General features: G+C 46.0%; 1 protein-coding gene across 2 annotated transcripts; it reads right to left on the bottom strand.

The window, feature by feature from the left end:
• Window positions 1–2,902: 2,902 nt before the first annotated feature.
• Window positions 2,903–6,326, bottom strand: LOC123115790 (amino acid transporter AVT1C). 2 transcript variants are annotated; one of them, XM_044536879.1, is made up of 12 exons: window positions 6,195–6,326; window positions 5,742–6,093; window positions 5,245–5,615; window positions 4,923–5,137; window positions 4,812–4,835; window positions 4,541–4,721; window positions 4,131–4,350; window positions 3,882–4,017; window positions 3,625–3,787; window positions 3,475–3,518; window positions 3,319–3,396; window positions 2,903–3,205 (listed from the first exon to the last, which is right to left on the bottom strand). In XM_044536879.1, the coding sequence occupies exons 2-12, from the start codon at window positions 6,029–6,031 to the stop codon at window positions 3,113–3,115; spliced, it is 1,815 nt and encodes a 604-aa protein (XP_044392814.1). In that variant the 5' UTR covers window positions 6,032–6,093; window positions 6,195–6,326; the 3' UTR covers window positions 2,903–3,112. The 2 variants fall into 2 exon arrangements, with proteins under 2 accessions (XP_044392814.1, XP_044392815.1); XM_044536880.1 differs by lacking the exon at window positions 6,195–6,326 and having other exon boundaries at window positions 3,319–3,381; window positions 5,742–6,179.
• Between the last annotated feature and the right edge of the window lie 2,603 nt (window positions 6,327–8,929).

Here is an 8,929-nt window from a genome sequence, read left to right as displayed (position 1 = left end):
CTGTATGTCCAGAAGCTCACGAACTGCCGTGTTGGAGAGCATACCACGGCAGTTCCATCCTAGGATTTTCATTTGGCCCGGCGGCCCTCCTCCTCGGAGGCCGCCGATGTGCCAATCTCATCTTTCTCTTCGTCAACCGATTCCACACTTCGCGGCACGTACTCTTCTTCCTCCTCATCAATCTCCTTTGCAATGTGTGTCACCCCGCCCTCCTTGTCCTGGACTACTACAACTCTATCCGTGCACACCCGTTTGAATGAGACGTTTACATCACCATATAGCATGCGCTCATAGCTATCCATCTCTTTCTCAAAGGGGAACTCTAGGTCACTACCCGTCGGACGAGCTCCAAAAGAATGTGCTCTTTTTTCCCCTAGAACCTGCTTACGGGCATCCTCAGCTCTATTTGGCCCCCCTCTCTTTTTATCTTTCTTTTTTGAAGTGCCCTGCATATGATTTTTAGTTGCACTGAATTTAAAGCGTGAGGCATTATTTCCTGTATCACCACCAACCGTGACGATCCTTCCAGCAACCGCATTAGATAGCGCCTCTAGCACACCCGGCTGGAAGAGGAGTCCGCCAGCATCAGCCCCTGCGCTGGGACTTGGCTGGGCCTCACCAGCGCTTGAGAAATCCCGTGCCATCTGACCCACCAGGACGGCCTGGTCCGGATCAGCATCGCACAGCAGCTGGCTCTGCTTGTCGTGCACACCACCCTGGCGACAGTTCTCCAGGGACACTTGGCCCTGGACCTCGTGGCCCCGCCCAGCAAGAACAGCCGGCGCACACGCCTGGTCCTCCTGACCAAGCGACGCCCTTGCCGGCGTAGGCGACATGACCCTCTGAGCCCGGCCCACCTGGCCGGTGATCATCTTGACGGAAGGAACAGCCCCCTTCTCGGAGACCGTGAGACCACTCATGGCAGTGGCCACCTTGACGACGTCCGCCGGTTTGGTGATATTGTTGTTGACGATGCCTGTAGTAGAAATCTTGCCGCCGCGAGGAGACCCCTCCTGCTAGCACCTTGACTCTTCCAGTATAACCCTCGCTTTTAGTTATTTTAGAGCATCTCTAGCAGATCCCGTATAACTCCCGCGAACTGCGTTTTGCGGCCGGTTTCGGGGCGGGCCAAAAATACGGCCCGAACAGGTCCGCAGAAAAGAGACGAATGATCTTCAAGATGAAGTCGTGTATGCTGGTTGGAACTATCTCAGTAACAGAAAAGGGAAAAGGGTCGGTAGTGTGTAGGGCTGCAAACAATCAGCTTATACTAAAATTTGAGCGAGCTCAGACTGTGCGAAGCTCAAACTTGAGCAATGTAAAGTGGCTCGTGCCTAGCTTGTAATGAACTCTAGTCGATCTCAAGCTAGTTTCGATCTAAATAAGATGATTTGCTTGACGATATAATGCAATTTTTTAAGATAGGCCAAAACACAACATAAGAAACCACTGTAAAATTTGACTTATTGAAGACTGGTACATCCGGTCTAAAACTTTGGCCAATAGTAACAGGATATTTAACACACGGCTTGCCACGTACGATACTGAGGCTAGATTATCTTCGTGCTAAATTAAGCTTCCATGTTTGTTAGTACGTAAAATGAAGAAAAATTGTACACAGCATATATGACAATAAATTATTTAAATATTTATAAGATTATTTCATAAAATTACATGATATCGAGCTAAAATCAAGCGAGCCAGGGTTGGCTCAAGATGAGCTCGTTTCTTGATTGAGCTATATAAAGTGCTCATACTCAGCTCATTTCTTTTCGAGTCAATCTCGAGTCGAGCCAAACTTTGAGTCGATCTTGAGCGGCTCAGGAGCCTCGAGCTTTTCTTGCAGCCCTAGTAGTGTGTTATTACCACCCAAGATAAAAATGTAGTTGCCTAGTTGTTTTGGTGATGAATTATAAGTAAATAGAATATACCTTGTTTAACGCAATGTTATGTTTTTACTTAATACTTTGAGATGCATTTTGTGTAGTGGTCTTTGTGTGAAGTATTAGTTATAGATGTAGTTAGATAATAAAAAAAAAATATATAAGGATGTAATGCATATATGCAATAATGACATGTATGATTAACCGTAAACATTATAATGTAATTGATACACAACTGTACTTTTTTAGCACACCTATGCTAAATTGGAGAAGCGCTACTACTGAAATTAAGAATCCCAACCCTTTATTCCTCGAAATTCTAAATCATTTACTTTATTTATAGTTACTATTTAATTAATATTCTGAATTTTAATTCATCTGTAAACAAAATCAATTTCGACCACCCGTACATTACTTTTTGTAACTAGTAAAACTAGTGAGATTAAAACCTTATTATTGCGTGCAGGGCTGATCATTGGGTTGTAGGGGAGCTCCATGGGCTTGATACCTTGGTTCTTAAACACTGATGGAGGAGGATTCTTCCTGATACTACGAACCCTTACTATTCAGGGCACAACAGATATATTCATCGGTTGCTCAAAAAAAACCAGATATATTCATCTAATAGGCACATCATATTCGTCGAGGATATCAGGAAGCAATTAGTCACCGTGACAACCTGGAAAGGCAATCTATCTTCAACATCATGCTTGCCATGCTTGTGATGTTCTTCAAAGGGCGGCCTACGATATGCTCATTTGGGGCAAGCGCTTCCACAATACCAAGTGTGACACACTCATGTTTGTTCCCTCCTTTTTCCAGAATAGACCGAGGATTTAGTAATTGCCTGTTTATATTTTTTATTAAAGCTACTTCGAAAATTGGGAGAGCAAGGTGTAGTTCTATCTCATCTCTTATTTTTTCGGGAATGACGTGGTGGTCACACAAGACCTCGCTCTTCCAATTTTCTAAGTAGCCCTAATAAAAGATATGAATAGGCAGCTACTAAATCCTCGGTCTATTCTGAAATATTGTGCTATCATGGACGGCAAAATACAACAAGTACCGTATTACGGTAAAAATACGAAAACCTTTCTTGCGATGTATATTGCAAAAGAAGGAAGGCATACAACAAATGGAAAACTGCCCTCTCCAATTTTGTGAAATTTCAAAAGAAAAATAATCTGCAACAACTACACACAGGTCCGATGCACTCTGGCACTTCCCTACTAACTGCCGCCTATCATCTGGTTAATCGAAGTGTATGATCCAACGCACGCGCAACCCAAGCCAATCAATATGATTGTTATGCACAAAACCACCTGAAAAAGGAAAAAAAGAGTAGAGATTACATCATAAGCAAATTGTGCTTAGCATCTTCAAGGCTAGATGTTCTGTTGGTGTTTTAGCCTGCGGTTTTCAGTTAATCGATTACCTCCCACAAAGGTACTAATTCCCGCTTGATGGAGAGGTAGCATGCACAAGGGAGGATCAGGGCCTGCAAATGCAAATGCTAATCGTCAGGGAAAATAATATTGCAAAGTTACTGAATATAGGTTCAGTTAACAGCTGCATAATTGCAGGCACTCACCACTAGCATTGTGAAGAGAGATCCAAGCAATGCCATCACCAAGGCTGCAAATCAAATGGCAATGGCCATAGTATTAGAATGCATGACGTTTTGGGGGTTAATTTAGTGAACTGCTAATATGGGAGAAAAATAGAAGCAAGTGACAAGTACCAAAGTATGGAAAAGATAGAGCCACGACGACAGTCGAGAGGACAAGAGCTGTCCTAACACACATTCCTGCGACGTAATTTCGCATCATCTTAGGCAGAGCCTCCTCTATCGACAAGGCGACCGGTGTCATCGTCAAGGCGTATTTGGTGTATGGGTTCACAATCTGAAACCAAAGGGATCCATTGTGAGAATGAGAACCTGTATGCTAATTCTGATACAAGTGGAGTAACTCTCCCTGGGTTTGATTTTCCTCATACCGTCATCCAAATGGCGATTTTAGAAGGAACATACTGCTGTGGCATGTTCAGTGTGAATTGCGACATTGTGGACTCGCCGAACATCAGAAACCCTGTGGCCGCGACCCCAGAGTACACAATTGTGACCACTATAAAGCTGAAATGTGGACAATAGCGCATGTTAGCATGTAGCAAAAATCGACAGATAACTGCAGAAGCAGAGCATAGTATGGTACTGTAGCATTTCATTTGTCAAGTTCAGAACCTTACCAGAACAGGAGGACAAAAGGGAACTGCGAGCGCTCCTTCATTGATGAGTATATGTTTGGGAAAACCGAGTGCCCTGAGAAACAGTATCCATACAAGCCAAGTGCCACTGGAAGCTGGGTCAGGTTCAGTGCACTACCAGAAGGGTGGAACCCAACTCCATCGCCAATACCAACCCAAAACAGGCACACAACGACTGTTATCGTTGCAACCACGCCTCCGGCTGCGAAATTTCAGATGAAAGATGGTCATGAAGGAGTGGGAGGCAATATGCAAGTATTAACTACTGTTTGTTGCTATGAAAAGATTGAACTGGGAGAATAAGTGGCGATACTAATATTGATATCGTTGCAAAAAATTGTTTATGAACAGTACAAAATTTATTTGTAAAGATTCAAATTAGTAGTACTCACCAGAAAGATAGGAGAGGAGACTGAGGTTCCTGAGCCAGACTGATGGGAGAATTGCCAAAGCCATTGATATGGCGAACAGGTTATGAGAGTTCAAGTAGATGCCGGTAAAAGCTAAATGCGCAGAAGGAAACACTGAAGACAAGCTGTCTCCTAGCAGTGTGATGTACTCCACGCAGCATGCCTGTAAATAAGCGGGATGTTACATCAGATATGCAAGAACCAAACGTTTTCAAAACACAATACTGCCAGAATTCAGAGAGAGAACACTTACATAGAGTTCTAGATAAAGGACAACCTGCAAAAGAAACATGAGCAGCAATATGAGTGATGTGAATTTTGCTAAATCTGTACAAATAGGTGAACAGTAGGTAAATATACATACCGATACAAATATTCGACCCGGGGTACCGAAAGCGGCTCGTCCGATATCAGGGTATGTTTCGATGGTTGGCGAGCTGTCTATGCATCTCTTGAGAAGCAAACCGGTGTAGCATGAACAGGCTCCCAACAAGGGAAGGAGGAGGAGGCTTAACCATCCTGCTTGTTTGATTCCGAAACACGTGGTGAGAATTCCAACACCGCACAGGACATTGAGGCCTACAGTAGTGAAAAGAAACATTAGAACAGGAAAATTACAGTACTGACAATTAGCAATGCAGTACTACTACATGATTTGAACTATGGAAAGACAAATTGAGATGTACCGTTGATGATAGATTGTCCACTGCTGCACTTGGAGGACGGCGGTGGGAGCTCAATGTAGTTGGATTTCAGGCACGCCGCAGAGGGCCTCTGCTGCACCGCGGGTGGCTGCGGAGCCGGTTGCCGCGGCTGCAAGCTGTCTGTCGACGGCCGCCCTGCGTGCTGCTGCTGCTGCTGCTGCGACAGCTGCGAGAGAGAGGGCGGTAGCAATGGCCGGGTGAGGGGCAGCGAGCCCTCGGTGGCGCCCTTCTTGAGGAAGAAGGAGCTTCCGGCCTTGAGGAAAGAGCTCCCCAACTTGGTGATGCTCGGGCTGGCCGCCACGATGCTACTCACCGACGGCGACTGGACGGCGCTCAACATGTCGATCGACTGCCTGCGCGCGACGCCGAGTAACAACACATGAAAATAAATTTATCTCGTCAGAAATATTATAATACTATAATTAAATTAATCAGGCGTGGAACCAGGCATGCAATGCAAGATCCATCGATGGACCGACCTGTAACTCTGCGGCCACGCGGCCTGCTGCCTGGCGACGTTGGGCGCGCGTTCCTTGTCGCCGTCGGCGTCGGCGTCGTCATCGCTGCCGCTGCCACTGCCGCTGCCGGTGCCGGTGCCGTCGTCGGCACCGTCACCGTCACCGCCGTCGTCGCTCCTGTCCGAGAAGGAGGATCCCGCGTCCGACGAGGGTGGCGAGCCGCCATCCCGGTCCACGCCGAGGTCGTCGTCCTCGTCGCCTATGAACAGCAGTGATCTGTCGCCGTGGCCCTTCTCCTCATCGCGATCCATGCCGTCGCCTGCCTCTCTTACTTCCGCAACAACAGATTCGATTCGATTGATCCCGAAAAAACCTACTTGCGATCGAAACCCACGATATAAGGAAAGCAGATACACACACAATGGCACAACTCGACGAACCAGATTCCAAAGATCGTGGAAACAAACTATATACCTTGTGAAATCCGCGGCGTTTGTGGAGTAGGTTTCGAACTAGACGTGCGACAGAGAGAAGGGGAGAGAGAGACGAACACGGGGGGGACGGGAGAGATAAGGCGGGGAAGGAGCCGGATTCAGGACCTGCTGGTACGTACGTGTTGGATCAGTTGCGGACGCGGTTTATATACATGCCGGGCAGAGTTCTGTTCTGTTTTTTCCCTTAATCAACCGGACCCAAGGAAAACACGTCCGACCCGGCTTCGTATCTCTACTCTTGAGGGGAGTTGGTACTCTCGCCTCATTTCCACGATTCCATCGGATCCGGCTTGGCTGCTCCTTCCCCGTGCTTCCATCCGTGCTCCCACTTCATCCTATGGCTGTTTTTTTCCTTTTTCTTTCTAATCTAATCATCTCCCCCCTGATTTTAAGGGGATGGGGTCGGACCTTATTTTGTTCCAATCAAATCAAGCCACGTACGCGGGAGCACGGATGGGCACACGCGTGGGGAGCAGGCAAGTCTCGTTCATTTCCATCAGCCCCACGGCAAAACCTATATTACGCTGACGAGCGTCAGATATGTGACCTTCCACTGAAGCGCGGTCAAGTTGGGCCAGCTCATTTTATGCGTGCATTAACTCAATCAAATCGGCACTTTTTCAAAACAATGTCAATGCACTAAATTGTTCAAATCAAATCTTAAAAAAATCTCAACTAAATCCGAACTTTACTTACATTCCACTACTCATACACAAATCAAATCAAATCTTACCAAAACATCAAATACAATTAAATATTCAAAGTTGGCCGGCCAATTTGATGCGTGCACACGTTTTTTTCTTCTTTTTTTCCCTAAGTTTGTGTTTTGGTTTCTTGTTTTCCCAATTCATTATTTTCCTATGACCAACCTATTATTTCGTGGTCAGCATACTATCAAAATCGACACAGGCCTGTACGCATGGTTAGTAGCATCGTGTTCATTTTGGTTAACCCTTCCCCCTCCCGCGCCAATTTTTTCTATCCCACAAGTTTATTTTAACCGGTTTTATCCCACTGGTCCACTTAATCCGTTTTTTATCTGCCAAATCTACACAGATCATGTAGATCGATCTGAGGTATATTTAGTAATGTCGTTATGAAAATGAATCAATCACGGTGATCTATAATCAATCTTTAAAGATCAAATAAAAGGAATCAAATGTTTGATAACACAAGGGGACATTTATGGAAAAGAATCAATTCCATGTCTATAATCTCCCTCTTTATTATTAAAGGACAATCTGTTATTTAATGGCAGTCCGTAGTAGTCCTCGTTGGTACCATCGACTCCCACCGGTCAAAGGGTTACCCTACCAATTTTGTTATCATTCCCCTTCCACCAATTTTATTGAATTTTTTTCTTGATTCAGCCTGCACTGTGTGAGCCTCTCTTCTATCTCTCTTCAACGGTCGATTCCCCTACACGTAGGGGTCCTCCTACAAAATGAGGTTTAGCCTCCGCCGCTTGACTCCTCCTCTCCCCGTGATTAGGATATCAAGATGCATGCACCATGATGTGCACCTAACTATGGATGTCACCCTTCTTTCGTGACAGTGTCCTGGACTAGGGGGTACTCACCGCGTCGTATCCCGACCAGGTGGGTCGGGTCGAGGACCCCCATGGCGGTTCACTAATGGGCTTCTTCGGGTAGCCCATGACATATGCGAGGAAGATTCCACGAGACCGTGTGGTCAAGACAAGGACTCCTCTTCCCCCACGTAGCTGACTAGGACTCTTGTTATCCTAGGCCTCCTCTCCGCCCATGTTATTTGATAGATGATGATAACACACATCCACACACCCATTCATCATACCCTTAGGGTTTAGATCACAACTTACAATCTCGAGGTAGATCTTCGATACCTTCATAATATAAACACGAGCATGGCGTAGGGTTTTACCTCCATAGAGACGGCCCGAACCTGGGTAAACTCATTATGTGTTCTTTTTCTGTTACCATCTATCCGAGATCCACAGCTCGGGACCCCCAACCCCAAGATCTGTCGGTTTTGACACCGACACTGGTGCTTTCATTGAGAGCTCATTGTTGGATCGCGAAGAATTGATGGCTCATCTGCAGATTGGCAACAGTTTCTTCTAGATAGCAGATTCATGTTCGCCGTCCCCATATCCTCGATCATCGCTTTGATGATTGCTTCAGTGGAATTGTATGGAATTGAGTCTACAACAACCCTATAAAATTTCGTCGCATTCGAATGGAGGAATCTCCGGCAATCTCCAATATACAGGAGCACTGTCGAATCTGGACGAGTTTAGGGCGAGGGGTGCAGAATCCAGCTCGGACATCAATTGGAAAATCCCACCGTTCATCAGATGCGTAATTCCCATATCGATCACCCCTCAAAATTTTAGCTCGATCCGACCGTTTAAACTCCGGAAAACTTTCGATGAGTGCATCAATTTTCGGTGCGTGAAAACGAATCCGACCCAAGTTCATCTTTCTTTGTGAATGGGATATTGGACATCCTTTTTGGAGGATTTTTTCTTAGGGTATTGTGTGTTGTTCTCAAACACGTGCCCACAAATTCTAAAGCCTTTTCTCAGGTAATCTTCACCGTTGCATCGGTGTCAAACCAGCTCGACAACGTTGCTTCACGGCTGCCGACCTGCACTAAACAAATCATCGCTTCGTCGCGCCGAGGTCAACCTCATCGGATCATCATCTCGGCGAGCTGACCAAGAGTTCGGCATCG

The sequence above is a fragment of the Triticum aestivum genome, chromosome 5B (genome assembly GCF_018294505.1).
Source record: "Triticum aestivum cultivar Chinese Spring chromosome 5B, IWGSC CS RefSeq v2.1, whole genome shotgun sequence".
NCBI lineage: Eukaryota > Viridiplantae > Streptophyta > Magnoliopsida > Poales > Poaceae > Triticum > Triticum aestivum.
Note: the sequence above shows the minus strand (reverse complement) of the source record. Positions and strands in the feature narration are given on the sequence as shown.

Excerpts from the sequence above, each read along its gene's own strand:
- LOC123115790 (XM_044536879.1), bottom strand. The coding sequence starts at position 6,031 with ATGGATCGCGATGAGGAGAAGGGCCACGGCGACAGATCACTGCTGTTC. Across the intron at positions 4,351-4,540 it reads TCTCCTCTCCTATCTTTCTG|CCGGAGGCGTGGTTGCAACG; the intron begins GTGAGTACTACT and ends GAAATTTCGCAG. Across the intron at positions 4,018-4,130 it reads CCTTTTGTCCTCCTGTTCTG|CTTTATAGTGGTCACAATTG; the intron begins GTAAGGTTCTGA and ends TCCACATTTCAG.